This window comes from Drosophila navojoa, chromosome 5, assembly GCF_054131105.1.
Source record: "Drosophila navojoa isolate 15081-1374.11 chromosome 5, UAZ_NAV_1.0, whole genome shotgun sequence".
NCBI lineage: Eukaryota > Metazoa > Arthropoda > Insecta > Diptera > Drosophilidae > Drosophila > Drosophila navojoa.
In genome coordinates this window covers 18,190,879-18,208,768 of record NC_142893.1, presented here as the reverse complement: position 1 = coordinate 18,208,768, position 17,890 = coordinate 18,190,879, and the positions used below count along the sequence as shown (strand labels likewise).

At 37.7% G+C, this 17,890-nt stretch overlaps 1 protein-coding gene and 1 long non-coding RNA gene across 6 annotated transcripts in view; one reads left to right on the top strand and one right to left on the bottom strand.

The window, feature by feature from the left end:
• Positions 1-17,565, bottom strand: part of side-VIII (sidestep VIII) — a 90,588-nt gene extending 73,023 nt beyond the window's left edge. Inside the window, exons 1-3 of one of the 5 annotated variants that reach the window (XM_018106688.3) lie at positions 17,091-17,565; positions 10,151-10,631; positions 6,278-6,298 (exon numbers count right to left, since the gene is read on the bottom strand). In XM_018106688.3, coding sequence (XP_017962177.2) covers positions 6,278-6,298; positions 10,151-10,289 — 160 coding nt within the window. In that variant the 5' untranslated portion in view covers positions 10,290-10,631; positions 17,091-17,565. The remainder of the gene's footprint in view (positions 1-6,277; positions 6,299-10,150; positions 10,632-17,090) is intronic. The other 4 variants (XM_018106691.3, XM_089262441.1, XM_018106689.3 and 1 more) reach the window with 4 other exon arrangements.
• LOC149091138 (uncharacterized) lies at positions 4,617-5,595 on the top strand. The gene is made up of 2 exons (XR_016197133.1): positions 4,617-4,908; positions 5,562-5,595. It is a non-coding gene; the product is annotated as an uncharacterized LOC149091138 (long non-coding RNA).
• Positions 17,566-17,890: the final 325 nt, after the last annotated feature.

Genomic DNA, 17,890 nt, shown 5'->3' with positions numbered 1-17,890 from the left:
ATGATGCATGTGGCATGATGTATATGCGTCAGCTATTCAAATGACTGCCTGAAATTCGCATGTGCTGAGAACATGTGTCCAACTTTAATGCAAAGCCAACAGACCCCGAGCTACCCTAGAGAAACGTAGCGCCAGCCATTGTGAAATCTTTGCCTTTTGCTCTATGGCAACAATTACATGTTTAATTAACTTTTTGTTATGACAAGCTGAGTGGGGGGTAGTAATTAGAAAAGTGCAGGAAATGTGCTGAAGGAGAGAGAGGGAGAGAGAGAGAGGCGAACGAACTGATGAACTCCAGACCGTTCATATGCAGCGCCAGAAAGTATGCAATGGAATCGTGTTGCTTGAGCTGCGTCTGCCACAGCGAGAAGTCAAGTCAGAAGAAGCATGCAGCTCGCCATTTCGTCAGCCAGTTATTCAGTGTCAAATTTTAATTTAGACTCTCTATGCAAATGGTCTTAAATGTTACATAACACACACACACACAGACACACACACATACACAAGTGAGTAGCTCTGCGTGCTAGGATTACAATTCGTCTGACATATGAAATTGCAAGTTATGCTGGCCATTTGCCGCAGACACGGACAGACAGACAGACAGTCGGAGAACTTCTGTTGGCGCCGGCTGCTGTAGGTTTACGGCTTTAAGCCCTTAAGGTGTTCGCCCGGCGCTGAGCATCTTTCACTGCCGGCGCTTGTCTGGCCGTGTCCATGTTAAATGCATTTGTCGAGCTGCTAACGACTTAACATTTATGATTACTCAGCTCGCAAATTGGTAGGCTCCAACTGGGGGCTTTGGCTGCACTAATTGGCAATGTGTGACAGGGCTTAGTGTCTGATTCAATCAGACTTTATGTTCTTTGCGTATGTCTCACCCACTCGCTCTCTCTCTCTCTCTCTTCCCCTCTATATCTCTGTTATGCTGCTCTGTTCGCTCTATTTTCTATCAGCATCAACTCTAGTTTAAAAGTTTTTACTTAAAGTGAAAATTGTTGCTCAAAATAAAATAAATATTTATATATGGGTATATATACATATATTCTGTTATATATAAATATACTATGTTTTTTTCTCATGTTTTGTTGTGGGCGCTGGTCAAAAGTTTGTTCATTCCATTTTCACTCGCTCCGTTGTCAGCCTTTTCTATTTTATATGAAAAGTTTTGCTGGTCAATTTTTAATTTCGGCATCTCCACCTGCTCGCAAGGGTAAATGTTTCTAGCTTGGTTTAATGATTGAACAACAAACTTATATGTATGTATGCATCTCTGGGATTTCCAAGGGGAATTCTCGCATATGCATATATCAAATTTCAATATAAATGGCAAATACTTCGAGTAAAATAATTTCAAGATGCAGCTTTAGAGTATTTTTTCTTTAAGAAAGCAAATTGAACAAATTCATTTATTAAACATACAATATATTTTCAAATACAACAGATTGATGTTGAAGAAAAAAATAGTTTATTGAATATTATTAAGTTTTATCAGTGAAAATTTTATTTAAGTTTTATTTGATTTTTAATAAGCAAAAAAAAAAGGTTTTTATATTAAAATAATTATTTGAACAAAAGAAAAAAAAAAGTAATATTATATATCACCTTGTCCTTCTCTTATAATGTTTTACTAAATAAAATTTAATTTTTAAATTCATTAAATATTATATCTTATCATATTTAATTTTTAATAAGCAAAAATAACATAGACTAAGTAGTCTATTGAGTAAAAAAATAAAAGAAAATAAAATAATAATCATTGTCATCTTAAAATAATTCGAATAACTAACTAAAATAAAAATTTTTTAGTATTGCAAGACTTTTCCATAGTCCGAACATTTTAGAATCCTTAGAGGTCTCTGTGACTGATATGAAGGGCAATAAAAATAAAAATAGAGAGCAGCCGACTCCTGCTGCCTTCTGCCTCCCTAAGCCGCTGGTCAGTTTCTGGCTCAGCTGTTGCGTTGGTGTGCGAAAATACTTATGCATTCAGCTGTTAGCCAAGTCCGGCTCAAGTCTGAGTATGCAAATCCGCTAAAGATGGCAGCGAGAAGTGCTAAAGATTAATGGAAAACTTTTGCATTTTTGCCACGGAGCGAACTTTATGCTGAGGAGATGCTGATTTTGATTTCGGTTGGGCAGCAAGCTTAAAGCGAACTCTCGAGTGCTTAGCACGCACGTGAGCACATTAGGGTGTAGCGGAAGGTTGGGGAGGGAAAGGCCTACAGGTAAAAACAGGCCACAAATGTTTATTTATTTATTTATTATGCGACCGACACTAAAATGTAACTAAAAACACACCGAAATACGATGTCTGCCTGCCAACACATGACGTCTACAGATGTGCTGAGTGGCATATGGACTCAGGGGCCAGACGAGATAGAGAGAGAGAGAGAGGGCGAGGCGAATGCCAGTAAATTCTGATTTGGAGTCCTTCGTCGAGTTGACGTTGACGCTGCTTTGATATATTATGCACGCTTGAGGGCGGCAACAAATAATCAAGTATCAAATTCCACACGGAATGCTAACGAAAACACACAAAACGATTTTTTGTGCCCAGGTCACAGGGGACCCTTAGATCGGGTCGAGCATGGGATTTGCCAGGGCGTATCTGCGTATCTGCCTAAGCTGCCAGCCAAATGAGGCAAGACACAGGCCGCAAAAGCCTCACAAATTTGGAGGGCTGCAAAAACAAAGCCCACTCATCAGAGTTCCTTTGCCACACACAGCTCAGGTGGCGACGCTACCTGGACTGGGTCGGGTTTGGTCTGGTTTGGCCTGGTCTGAGTTTATGGCGCGTGCGACAAATGAACAAAACGCCGTAGAGTGCAGACAATTTGACTAGGTTATCTTCGATGGGGGTGCCTGGTGACTGGCGGAAGGACGGAGCTGGCTCGTCTGAGCTGTGCTGGGCTTTGTCTAGTAAATCGTCACGCAGAGCGTAAGGCAGGCAAAAATGCCTAAGCCGATTAGCAAAGCATAATAGTTGCTAGCCAGGCAATGGGCAACTGTTTTTCCTATGTCTCACAGTCAAACCGACAATAAACTCGGAGCACGGCCGAGAGTCATGGAGTGCAGGGGACTTGGCATGGTCAAGCGGCAGCAGACTCAACAAAGTTGTTTGATATTTCTTGTTGACTTTGTGTGAGACACACACACACACACACACACACATAGAGAGCCATCCACTTGAGCAGAGCTTGTTAGTTTTGTTGGGTATTAGAAGTTTGTTATTAAGTTTGCTGTCTGTCACTGCTAAACATTCGCAGTCGAGGCTGGTTAAACAACAAATTTATATAAAACACTTTGCACAATTTCCAAGCACTTTTTAATCTTTCATATTGGCAAGCTTGACCCATCACAGCACAGCTGAAGGCGTAGTGGATGTAGCTGTCTGTTGCTCTGGGAAATATCAATTCAAAATCGACATACCACAAGAGAGTTCTGGATAGAACAGCCCACAAATTTTCGAGAAATATCTAGGAGAAAACTGAAGTGCCTACATAATCAGAAACTAGACCGTGTCTTGCCTAATTATTATACATAATATACCTCTAAGCTTTATATTGTTAGATGTAAATATAATTTTTATTTTATTTATATATAATATATTTTTATTTTTTTTTTTTATCCCAATGCTCTGTGTTTGTCTTACTTGAATAATTATAATAATAAAAAATAAAATATAATTAAATTAACAAATTGATTTTAAGCCGTAGGCAAATATTTAAAATATTTAAAGCCATTTTTGTTTTTTTCATTCAAAAATAATATCGAAGCTTTTTAGTTATATCTAAGTATTGTATTATAGATGCAAGAAATGCTATATCTAATGGGAATAATATATGTATGTTAAATACTAAACTCTCTGCTCAAAATACCAAACTCTCATATCAAATAATTATTTTATTAATTTACATATTCAAGAGTCTTGAAATGTTTTATATAAGAAATTTGCATGAATTTTTGCTTAGAAATTTCAGCATATATTTTCTTAGGCATATTCACATATTTAAATGCATATATAAATGTTTTTCATATATTTCAAATTTATTTTAAACTTCAAAAAGTTCATTGAACCAATAGAGTATTTGAGGTGCGTTAAATTGAGGCTCCTATAATTGAGGCTGTCGTTTGTTGTTGTCATTTTGGCTTTTGTGTGATAGAAACGGACATTCGGCTGCTGCTGGAATTTGCGTAGAAAATCTCATAAGTCAAACATGAATTCCCATGCAAAAATGTTTTGTCATCTCGGCCCGGCTGACATTGCTGTGGCTCGGCAGCGGCTTTATTTGCCCGGTATTTGTATTATTTCTTTTCTGGCCGTGATTTATTAGGGCCTACTTTCGCATCTTGGGCGCCTTTTTTCTGCCTCTGCTGCTCGGTTGCGGTTCGCTAAGCTTTATTTGTTCATTAGTGAGTCTCTTTAAGGCGCACTGACTGAACGAAAACTCTGTCGAAAATATCATTGCATATGCCGAAACCGAGAGTGGAGCAGCTGCAAGAATATTAAATTGTTGCCGTCTTAAATGTTGCTTCCAATGGTATTTATAAGCAGAGCGCGATGAACTCTTTAGCCGCCTGGCAATCAGTCAGTGAGTCAGTCGGTCGGCTCGAGTGGCCGTAGGAAATGAACTCATCTCGACTGTCAGACTTAATGAGCGCAAATAAATTGAAGTAGGCTTAAATTTTCCACTTTTTTGCCCAGCCAATTGGGCACTTTTCCCACGCCCCACGCCCACTGCATAAATTCATATAGCAAACAAAAAATAATACACGAGGCAAACAGTGTAAAAAGCGCCATGAATAACAACAAACTGGTCGAGCGACAGGCCGAACGACGAAGCAACAAAATGTGCAGAAGAACCGCAAATCTGAAACTAAGCAAAATGAATTCTATTTAACATTTGGGTAAAATTTCAATTTTTTTCCATGGCTGTATTTCTCTGTTTTTGTTTTTTTTTTTTCGCTTCACCCTTGGTGAAATAAAATATAGAAATCAACGGGCGTGGCTGGGCTGCCTTTTTGTGACGTACGCGCCCGCCGTCTACTTAGGAAAATGATAAATGTCCTTGCAAAGCCATGAAATGAATAAGTATGAGCACTGACTGAGCTGTGCGTGTATGTGTGTGTGTGTGTGTGTGTTTGCTATGGCTATAAGGCTATATGTATATGGGCCAGCCAGGGCAAACAGCGCCAATGTCCTTGGCAAACAGCAAGAAATCACAACAACAACAACAACTGGCGGCGTCAACTGCGTTTCAAGTGGAGTGTGTGTGTGTGTGTGTGTGTGTGCTCAGGCCTCTCCCTGCCTAGCCACAAGGCTTTCACGCTATCAGCTTGGCCCCTAAGTAGGCTACTCCAAACACAACAGAGCCAAAAGCACATGCAGACAGTACACTCAAGTGTGTGTGTGTGTGAGTATGTGGGTGTGTGTGTGTCTGTGTATGTGTGTGTGCAATTCGCAAGAAAAACGTTGACAAACTCCTCGCAGCGGCGACTTTTCCTTGCCGTTGTCATTCAACGCGCTGTCAGTTGATTTTTTTTCTGCTTTCTGCTTACAGGAAACTTGCCCAAAAAATGAGAAAAAAAAACAAAGTCTGCCCCAGAGGCAGCGACTTAAGCAACGCTGGAATTTTTGCCTTTCAAGTCGAATCAGTGGCGAAAGTTTTTGGCCAGCAGCGAAAACTACACACACAAACGCACAGACTGACAGTGAGCTAAATAAAGCTATAGACAGATATAGATGCTGAGAGAGAGGGAGAGAGAGAGAGTGGACCTAGTGGGCGGCACTCGGCGGAGCTGTCCATTGTTGCTCATCACTTTTGACCGGCTGAAAGAAGTTGTTTTGTGCCATCCTTGGCAGCAAGTCGCTTCGATTTCATGTCGATGGTGTTGGCTCTGGCTTTTGCTTTTGCTTTTGCTTTTGATATCTTTCATTACTAAGCTGATTTTTGTTTTGGGGTCTTACCGGCGCTCTTTTGCGCTCGCTCATGCTTGGGCTTCTTGGCTTCTGGGCGTGTATCTGTTGTTCTGTGATAGGCGTGGCAACAGCTGCTGTTGTTGCCGCATTTATTATTTGCCCTGCTCAATTTTGTGTGTGCAAATTGCTTGGGCTGTGTCCGAGCATCAATAATATTTTGATGTCCATGGCGCACACAAAATTGTTCTTAAGTGTTTGGAAATTGTCGAAGGGTTTATTTTGTGGTCCTTATATGGGCTAAGCCATGCTGAAAGCCGTGTGTAAAAAGTAAAATAAATAAAACAAAACAGAACTTACCAGCCAACAGATTAAGTAAAGCTATAAAGAAAAGAAAATAAAAATTAAATTAAATTAAAAACAAAAGTAAAGAAAATTTTGCAATATAAAATAAAGTTTAGTCAAAATTATGTATTATAAATATTAAAATTTAAAAGTGATATGTATTAATATAAAATAAAATGATAAGTAATAAAATAAATATGAATATTATATTGTGATTTAATTTAAATTCTAACTAAATAATAATATACAAAAAATCCATTTGCAATACACAATTTTTTTGACATATATTTTATTATAATATAACTATATTATATTTTATTTTATTTTATTTTTTATAATTATATTAAATTTGATAATGCAAAATTATTAATATTGAGAAACATTTCATGGATATTAAAAAATTTTCAAATATATATAAACTTTTTTTATATTATGTGTATTTACTTGAAATATATTATAAATTTAATAAAATAAATACTATTTATCACAATTATTTATATACATTTTTTTTTACTTAAGTTGGATTTATTTATGTGAAAGCATTTAATTTACAGCGTATATCAATAAAACATTTTATTATTTCAATACCCAGCTTCAATTTTATATTTATATTCAATTTTATATATATAAATATATAAATATAAATATTTTATATAGCTTGGTTAATTACTTTCTTTTCCTAGTTTTCAATTCAAATGTGCACTATAAAATGGCACAAGTTTTTCTATCCAAGTTCTGCTAAGTATAATTGAAAATTCTCTTTATTTGCATGCGAATTCTAAATAGTTTCGTTCTCTGTGATCGAATGTGCTCAAAGTAGCCATGAATTGCACACATATTTGTTTGCATGCATGCGCAGGCTCGTCTTGCATGTTTTATATGCTTGTAAAATGCTGAACATTTACCATTAAGTCTTTGGAAAGTTTTGCTCAGCCGAGCCGCTTAGCAAGCAACTTGGCGCTTTGGCAAAGTGCAGCTTATAGTGCAATCGTACGATATCTATATTCAATCTACACAGCACTCGCAGATGTGCGGAGGGGCCAGCAGCAGGCCAAGTTTACTGTGGCTGTCGAAACTTAACTCATCAGAAATGCCTCTAAATAAGCATTTATAAAGCTGCGCTGCGGCAACAAATGGCAAACTTTGTTCAAACGCAGACAACAACAGCAACAGCAACAAGAACATGAACATGAACATGAACCAGAATAACAACAAATTGAGCGAGCGCCGGGCTGAAAACCCAAACATAATTTCGAAGTTGTTGCGCAAAATTCAAAGTACGTTGTTTTCATAGAAATGCGATAAATACTCCTCGAGCTGGCAAAGGAAGTGGTTTTGGCAGAGGAGGAGGGGGATGAGGCGTGCTGGTTTCTTCAGCTTGCAGTTAACTTGGAAAACATTGAAATGCCAAAGTGAAAAGTTTTTGTCGAATTCAATTGAAAACACATAAAGTCCAAATTTATTAAAACCCGCCCACGCCCTGGCATGCATATGAGCTGCAGACCCCGAAGTGCTTTTGACTGTTTCCAACTTTAACACTAAAACTAAAACATTGCCCAGAAACTGATGGAACAATATGCAGCTTGGCTGTAGGCGTTGCTCCTTCAATCGTTGGACGATTGCAGACTGTGTGGCTGTCCTTTGACTTGAGTCAAGTGCTTGTGGCTTGGGTGTGGTGCACCGAGCTTGGCCCGGCCCGGCCCGGCCTCTAAATTAGTAGCCAACTGGCCCGGCACACATGGCGTATGACTAATACACCAGCACGCGTGTTGCTCATACGTCATGTGGCACACACACTCACACACTGTGCAAATGAACTAACCAAATATCTGTACATTAGTGGCAAATGTTGAAATTTTGCATCTTTAACGAACACAATAAATTTGGCTACCTGATTACCCGCTGAACTGAATGCGCAATTAGCGGGGCATTTTGGTGGCTCCGCTACTTTTTGTAGCCGTCCGCAAACTTGCTGAACTTTGTTTATATGGCTCTGCGTATTGTTCAATTTGCTTGCCAAGTTTTCGATGGCCACAAAAAGAAAAAGTGAAGACCAGCACAAACTCTGCAAAGTTTACTTGCAACACAAAAATATGGTGCGTCCTTCAGCTGGACGGTCGCCCCTGGGCCCCGCCATGGCTTATTTATTAGCAACATATTATTATTTGGCTTGGAAGTGGGCGAAAGTGATGGCCAGCGAAAGTTTTTCTTCTCCTCTGGTGGCTGACCAGCTGGCGAGCGGCCCCCGCCAAGAAATAACTCAGGCAAACAGAATAACAAGCCCTAAAAGCCATCGAATTGCGCTGCCAGCAGCTGCTGCTGCTCCTGCTGCTCCTGCTGCTCCTGCTGCTCCTGCTGCTCCTGCTGTTGACCATTAACAGCCGAGAGTAAAGTAAGTTGGCTTTTCGTTTCGCTTTGTTTTGTTTTGTTTATTTTGCCAGCATCTTCCTTGCGCTCGAATGGCGGGGCGAGTATTACACGATTACAAAGAGTTTTGCACATTTGACAGCTTTGCGCGGATGAGGGAGGATCAGCTTAGCTCTGGATTTGCCGAAGCCATCAAAATCAATTTCACATAATTTAAACTGTATTAAATTTGCACATAAACTTCGTCAAAATAAACCAGAAATTTCATTTATTCAATAACGCAGCGACAGTAGAGACGCTTTGACAGCCACAAAGGCGTGCGCGTATTCACACACAATAAACTTTATGTTGATTGAATAAAAGTTCCACACACACACACATACACACTGACACGCATATATAGGCTGGCTTAACGGCGGCCAAACTTTTCACTTTAAATTAAATTTCACACAGACTCTCTCACTGAGAGACAGAATGGCGCAAAGTGAAAAAAGTGGAGCAGCATTTGCCGCCAGGCGCAATCAATTTTTTGGCAGCACTCAGAAAAAAAAAGAAGAACCAAAAGCTAGCAAGGCAGAGGTACTAAGCGCGGGGATTGCATGACTTCTATATACCCTAAGGTATATATATACCCTAAGCTGCATACACTTGGACTGCTTCTAAATTAGTTAAGGTAAAACCTTGGGAAATTCACAAATATTAAATATGTAGACTTGTTTAAATATATAAAATTTATGTATATTCATTCAGCTATTCTGTTGTTAATAACAGAGACATAATATTATTTTTCATAATTAAAAGAAAATTAATTGCTCACAGTATATTAATTGCAACCAACCAAAATTTTATTTTGATTTAAAGCTTGTAATTAACAAAAATAATCAATCCTATTGATCTTCCTGCCCACATTATACTTGTAAACATTTTCTGATGGAATATTTAATACAATTATAATAAGTTATGATCAAACATTACTATTTCAAATTAATAATTAAAATATAACTTATTTTTTATACATTTTCTTTTAACTGACAGCAGCTGCTTTATAAAAATTTTTAAATAATATTTAAATAGTAAATTTGTGCTAATAACACCTGAATACGTCGATAAATCAATTAAAGAGCTGAAGTTTTCTTAATTAAGTAAAATATGCAAAGTTATTAATTATTTTAATATTTTTTAAGAAATTATTATATTATTTACAACAAGTTAAAAAAAATCTTTGAGCCCCTTATATATTTAAATTAAAATTGTGCAAATATATATATATATATTAGTATTAATTTCATTTAAAAGTAAAAGATATTTTTTTAAAATTCATTAATAGAAATAATAAATATATTTTTCTTTATATTATATTTATGTTTTTATAACATATTTTAGTTTTATAGCGACAATTGTGTAAATTAATATATACCATATCCACGCTTAATATTAGCATTGGTAAAGGGTATTTAATTTTTTTATTTTTCAACTCACACTAGACTGCTTTAAAAACGAGTTGAAAATTAGTCAACTTACCGTTCTCTTCCTCAATATTTCGTGTCATTGTCGTTGAGGAGCTGACGCGAGCACGTGTTGCTGCCGCTGCAAGTGCGTTGGACGCGGGCAGGACGAGGCAGAGCAGCAGGGACAACAGGCAGCTGACAGCCAAGCACATGGTTGCCTCGCTCTTTGATTGTGCCAGTGATTGTGAGCGTGTATATATGTTTGTGATGTTGTGTGTGTGTTTGGTTGTGTGTGTTTGTCTGCTCTGGAGAATGGCTATGGAGCAGCTTGTTTGTGAAGTGGAGCTGCTGCTGCTGCTGTTGCTGCTGCTGGCGATGTGGCGGGCAGCTTTCGTTGCCTACTTTCGGGCGCTACAGACTTGCACACACGCACACCACAATCATTTGTTGTCGTTGTTGTTGTTGTTGTTATTGGGCTGGCTTATTTGCGCATATATTGATTTGATTTAATTTGACATTTTTATTTGCGTCCATTTACAAATTTTCCGTCGAGGCTGCAAGAGAGAGAGAGAGAGGGAGAGGCCGCACGGCCGAGGGTTAGCAAATTGTTGACATGTCAATAAATAAAATATAGTATTGCTATTTTTTGGAAAATTGTCGTTGCAAATTTGGGAATATATAGTTGTTGCTGTCGCAGTTGTTGTACCTGTTGTTGTTGTTGTTGCTGAAATTTATTTAATTGCCTTTATTGTTGGTTTGGCCAAATTTGTTAGCAGATTTACTGCACATTCCCACAGACACACACACACACACACACATAGGCCAATCCATGTGAATTTTACGAATTTTATTGGGTTAATTTGTTTGTTTTTATATATATTTAAATCATTTATAAATTGTGTTGCGTTATTTATGTGGTTAAAATTGTTAATTTATGTTTTCAGTTGTTGTTTGGCGAACAAATTCACAAATTATGCACAATTTTGTTAAAATGGTTATTTATTTGCGTTTTATTCGTTTGAAACATGGCAAAAAGTCACTCGAAATTAGAGAGCGTTATTTATTGATGCATAAGTGAAATTGTAATTGATTCGATGCCAGCGAAATGAATGCAAAATATGTTAAAAATGTTAAATAGTTCGGTCAATGTCGAGTTCTGTATTATTATTTATTGAAAAGCTTTTGCCTTGTATTTTATTCATTTTTAATTAAATAAATAGCTGTCCATTATGCACTATGGGTTAGCTTAGTGGCAGGAGAATATAAAATATTTCATATAAATTATTTAAAGTATTTTAAAAAGGAATTTTTAAGCATATTTCCACGGCTTTCCGGCATATGAGGAAATTAACCATCTTGTAGCATAACCCGCCCCAACCGAAACTTTCTTATCTGCAACAGGATAGCACACATTTCGACTAGACAGCTACAAATCAGAACTCGAACGCCTCGTCAGGCGGCACACACACACACGTACCGAGTGCCTGCCGCACCTCAATATTTTACAGCATATTGCACTCACACTGAAGCGCTTTTAATTAAAGTATATTTATAACTTGGCTCCCGGTCGTGGGTGCGCTGCAGAGGCGTTGGAATTGTGGGAAATCATTTAAAATGCCGCTTGCGTACATATTTGTTATAATTTATGATGCCCATATAAATGACTAACAACACACGAGCAGCACGAGAACAAGCAACAAGGACCAACTGGCAACGAGCAACTGGCAACTGGCAACGTGCTGGGGCGCCAGAGGACGAATCAAGGCAAGTCGAGTTGGGCCAAAAGAATGGCAAAACATGTGCCCAAGGAGCGCGCGTGTAGATCTTTAAAAGGAGCCCAGGCAAGCGCACAGAACGTGCCAGCATCAAAGTTCAATATGACGAAGCTGACGACGACGGCGGTGAAGACGAAGTCGAGGCTCAGGCTGAGGCTGAGGCAAGCGACAAGCAAACTGCAAAAGTAATGCCAAAGACCTAACGAGTGCAAATTTCTCTTTAGACTTCGTATTTTTTTTTACTTATTTTTTTCTTGCGCGCTCGCAATGCTTTTACTTTTACGTAGCAAAAACTCAATAAACGATAAACAGGAAAACGGAAATCGGAAACTGTATACGTTCATGTTTCTAGTCTACATACACATACAGACATACGCACACACTTACAGGGCGAGAACGTGTGAGAGAGAGCGAGAGGGAGATAGAGAAAGAGGCACACAGACAGCGCCGCCATTTTGCGCGACATTCGAGGCAGTTCGACGTGCTTTTATGATATATTGACTTGCTGTGTTTTATCGGCCACGTCGCCATAGCCGGCAATGCTTTTAGCCTCCTCTCACTAATTTTATTTCAGCCCCTGTTGACAAACTCGCCCCGTTTCATCTAGTATTTGTATATTTCGCCTTTCCTCTTTTTTTTTTGCGTTCGCTTTCGGTCTCAGCGGCACAGATCATAAATAAAAATTTATTAAACTATGCGAATGCGAATGTGACTCGGGCCGTGGCAACCGCAACTGTCACTGTACAGCGCGAGAGTGGAGCGCATCGAAAAATGTTCGCGTTAAATAAATGTTTCATCTTCTGCTTCTTCCTCTCTCTCTCTCTCTCTCCTTCTCTCTCCTTCTTTTTTTGCAACTGGCGCATAATAAATCTGTATAAGTTTATTTATCATACGCCCCGCTGCCTGATTGCCTCGCTCCCGTTTTGGTTGCGGCCTCGCTAAATGGATTTCCATTTCAATGGCTTAAAAAAAATAGATATATATATTTATATATATATAAAATAAAAAGGGGAAAAATAGATAGCAGCAAGTATGAGTAGTTAAGCGATTAATGTAAATATTTTTGGAAATCTATCATAAAAATATATACGCAGAAATTTTCATTCCAATCGATGCGAAACGTTGGCATAAAGTGCCAAAATGGACAACATTTATAAATCTATTCTCTCTTTTCTATTTTTCAACTGTGTGCGGCAGTGAAATTTTTAGGAAAAACCTTTCGCATAAATAAAGGAAAAAATCTCTGAAACATTTGAATACTGCTGGATGACATATTTTATTCAATTTGGAAAAACATAAAACTCTGGACAACATGTGCACTGACAGCTGCAAATACGAAATCACATGAATAAAACAAGCCGTATTTGAGAGTGATAATCGATTTACAAAACAGAAATAAAAGTGGAGAATAGTAAAAACTACTCATATTCAATTAGAGAACTAGATTTGAAGGGAAAACCAATTCAAAAAATATTGGCATGCAGTTAGTCAAAATAAAGGCTGGACATGGAAACACATTTCAGGAAAAATTGTCAAAGAAATCTTTGCTTGAATTGTGAAGTTCTCAATGCATTAAGCAATTCAGCAACGGACGAGAATTTGTGTAGACTGAAATTCCATAATATGCTAGTCAAGACAGTTATAATACCACTCCAGATGAGTGCGTATTAATTCATTGTTATAAATAATAAGTATAGTATATTTCAAGTTCTTATTCTCAGTAGTCAAAAATGTTTACTTAATACTCTAATTTTATTTGACAATAGAATAATGAAAGAGCAACCTAAAGGTAAAAAATAAAAAATAAATAATTTTTAATAAAAATAAATTTGTTAATAAATAATATGTTTTGACATTCCTTACTCTAATGATTCATTATTTTAACGTTTACCCATTTACCAAGTCAATTAAATTTAAAAATATCTACTAAACACATGTATAAAATTGGTTTCTAGATGAAAGGAAAACTAAAATTTAAAAAATTATTAATTAATTCCTTTCAGTTCAATTGTCTATCTGCTCGTATGTTTCACAAGTGCTCAGACCAAGTGCCGCACTCGCAATTGAAATTTGGGAAGGGGGAAAAAAAATAACGTTGCATTAGCTAATATGCAATCGAACTGTTGCCCTCATAACGTGGCGTATACGTAACCTGACTGCGTAAAGTACGTTGTGCCAGTTTACTCGATCGACATGCACTTCAATTTACAAACATGCCAAGTTTCGCTCATGTACGTGTGTGTGTGTCAGTGTGTGTGTGTGTGTGTATGTACTTTCCGGCTGCAGCTGCTGAAAAGTGTGTCGACGTTTTTCCATTTCCGTTCATGTTGTTCTTGTTGCAATGTAATGTAATGAAGTGTGTTTGCATTAAAATGCAATTTGAAGTGCAAAGTTACAATATTATTATGGCATAGCTCTGTGTCACGTGTGTCTGTGAGTGTGTTTGTGTGTGTGTGTGTGTGAACGAGTTGTGCATGTGTAAAGGTGCACTAAAGAGCTCTTTAGCTTAGCTGCGAGCTGTGCTCCAACTTCCACCTGCCATCAGAGTCGGCGCCATTTTTTGCGGTTTATGTGCGCTAAGTGAGCCTATAAAAATCCATGCATGGCTGCCTTTGACGCCCCTCTGGCTATGTTTGCTATGTGTGCTCAAGTACATTTTTATGAATACTAAAATTCCCAAAGAACAGCAGCAGGAGCAGTGGGCGCAGCAGGAGTGGCGGGAGTAGCTGTGGCAGCAATCAGAGCGTTGAACACTTGGCATACCCGTCATCGTTGTCGTCGTCATCGTCGTCGTCGTCGTCGTCATGTGCAGCTGTCGTTGCAGCTAATTTTGTCGTATATTCCGAGTGAGCTGGAGAAGGCGCAGGACACCATGCAGCTGACTCGCTTGGCACGTGACCTTGTCACAATTCTGAAAACATTTGCTGGACACTCGATATGCTTAAGCCAGGCAGACGAATGCAAATGCCAATTGAATGCAATTGTTGTTCATTTACTGCGTATTCGGTTACGGGCTCGGTTTCGGTTTCGGCTCCGGCTCAGTTTTGGGTTTCGGTTTCCATTGGCCGCAATATAAATAGCATGATAAAATACATTTCAATACGCAATTTATGCACTTTGTTTGCTTCATTCTCAAATGGCAGCCAGCCATTAAATATGTAATGTGCACACAGATAGCACTGCTGCAGTCTCTTGTGGCCATCGGTTGCATTCAATTGCTTGTCGTATTATAATTAATTGTGTCGAAAATGGTTTTAGTTGTGTTTTAATAATTAATTAATGCTGCTGCCTGAGACTAATTGGCAACTGCAAGTGGAAATGCATTAAGCGCACGAATGATTTTCACAACATAATTGCCACAAAGTGATTTTTGTCCAAAGGCATTAAATGAAACACACACATACCTATATTTAAAGTACCAAAAAAGACTGATTTCAAATTGAAATGGCATCTGACCGGAGATATTCTACAAAAGCAAGTGTGGAACAAACGTTATTTTTTTTTTTTGAGATATTTTATTTAAATGGAACAAAATCCCTATCGATTATTAATGATTCTCTACATCATTAATTTGTTTCATGTAATTTATGAAATAAATAATTTTGAAATATAAAAATTACAAATAATAATAGAAGCAAACAAAAAAGTTATAATTAATATGAGAAGAAAATAACAGCAATTTATTTTTATAAATAAAGTCAAGTATTTTTTCATTCAAACTTAATGTGCAAACTTTTTTTAAATATTTGAAAGCTTCATTTATGCATGTACCATAAATTATTTAGATTTAAATATATTCGTTATATTTTAATGAAAAGAATGAGTTCAGTCTACTTATAATTTGTATATTTTATTTGGGGTTTAATACATTTAGGCTATTTTTTATTATTGTTATATTTAGCTCTATTAATTATTTGTATTATTATATAAAATTGCTTATTTTTTATCAATAATTAAAATGACTGTTAACACTCATTAAAAAAAATAAAATAAAATAAATAATTTAAATAAATAACTTTGAAAAATATTTAGATATACAACATATTTATAATATTTTTATTTATATATTTATTTTAAAATCAATTTGTAATATATAAATAAATAAAAAATATTGGTTAATATTAGTAAATAAAAAAAAAAAACATATATCATATCTGTAAAATTTAAAAATATTTTTAAACATATTTATATTAATGTTAATCAAATCAAGTTAGTTTTTTCAGCCTCTCAATTTGTTTATGTACAACGACTTGATTTATTTAAACGGTTAAGCTTTGACAATTTCTCGTTATCTAGATAATCTCTATTAACCACTTCCTCCTTTGCAGCAATATCTTAATCAGTTTATCTCCCATCTGCCTGCGACTGCTGCCATTTGCCATTTGCCATTTGGCATTCGCCTATTAGCCTATTGCCTTCTGCCTTTTGTCGCTAGTCAAGTACCTATGGCATCGCTCAGTGTAATGAAATTACACGCACACTTCAACAATTTAACAATTGAATAAATGTGCATCACTCAACACTTTTAGTGGCTGTTATTCTTCTATTTGATTATGGTTCATATTTGTTGTTATGCGACTTTCAATGCCAGCAATTTAGCACTTGAGCTGTGAGGTGTGTAAGTGTGAGTGTGAGTGTGTGATAGAGCTCAGAAGAATGCATGTTGCATAAGAAATACCCTACAAATACTGCACGCTTTCAATGGAATTCACAACAATGGCAAATTTTGTGCAATTTGTATGGGGCGCAGCAACAAAGGTTGCGAAAACTATTTCAGCTAAACCCGACAAAATAAAATCGTCGTAAAAGACCAATACACGAAATCGTTTTATGTGCCGGCTCACCCACACTCACACACCCACACCCACACACACACACACACACCTTTGTACATACATACGCCAAGTAATCCAAGCGACGCCGTTGCCGAGATTCGCTTTTTTCTCTGTGATTTTCTGCTCGCTAGCGTTCGCTGTGTTTTCCATGAAAATCATTTTCATTGTGAACGAGGCGACAACGACAATGACAGCGACGACGACGTCAGAGCGTGGGAGGGCGTCGCTCAGATCGTATTGGATCGGCATGTGGAAGTGCCCCCAACAAGAGACGCTGCACGACAGTCGACAAACGTTGATTTGTAAATTTAGCAACAACAAGAACAACAGCCACAACAACAACAGCAACAGCAGTGACAATGACAACAAATTGGTTGTCGCTTACAACAAATCGAGTGCTTACATTTTGCCAGCTAGGAACGTGCAGAGTTGGCGCGGCACACGCGACAATAAACGCACCAAAAAAACGCTCATGAAACGCGACACGTTTGAAGTTTTGAGATTCGGTTTTTCGTCTCTTTTTGTTTGTTTTTTATTTGGTATGATTTACGCGTAGTATACGCAATTTCAATAGACACACTCTGAAGCGTTTCACATTTCAATGAATTGATTTAACACTCGCAACAATTAAACGATTCTCTCCAATATTATTTTGATTGTAACCAGCTTTTGCATGCAACGGAACGCCAAATGCCAAAACGCCAAACGCGAAACGCGAAGCGGAAACGGGTAACGGCTGAAAAATCGAAAATCCCGTTAGTTTCGACCGTACCCGCGGGATCGCAAACTCTCACTGAAACGATTTTTATGGTACACACAGAGCAGAGCGACCGAAAAAAAGTGCCCACAGCCGAGACGACAGCAGCATCCCGAGCAGCTCGCACGAATGCCGCAATGGCGCCGCCAATGAACGATGCGAGCGAGAGAGCGCGCACTTGCCAGCCGACGAGCCGAGCCGAGCGCAGCAGCCCAACTCTGGCCGCTGCTTGCCGGATGCTCTTAACAGGCTGTTAGTGTGCTGTTAAGTGGCGCTCTGTTGACTGTCGGCAGTCGGACGCTAAGTAATTTATAGCAAGCTTTGCAGCGCTAATTGCAGCAAGTGAATATCGAAAGTAAGTTTGGATATTAAATAATGTTATTTGACGGCATATCTATTAAAAAATATATGTAAAAATGTATATAAATGCAAAGGAAAACTAATAT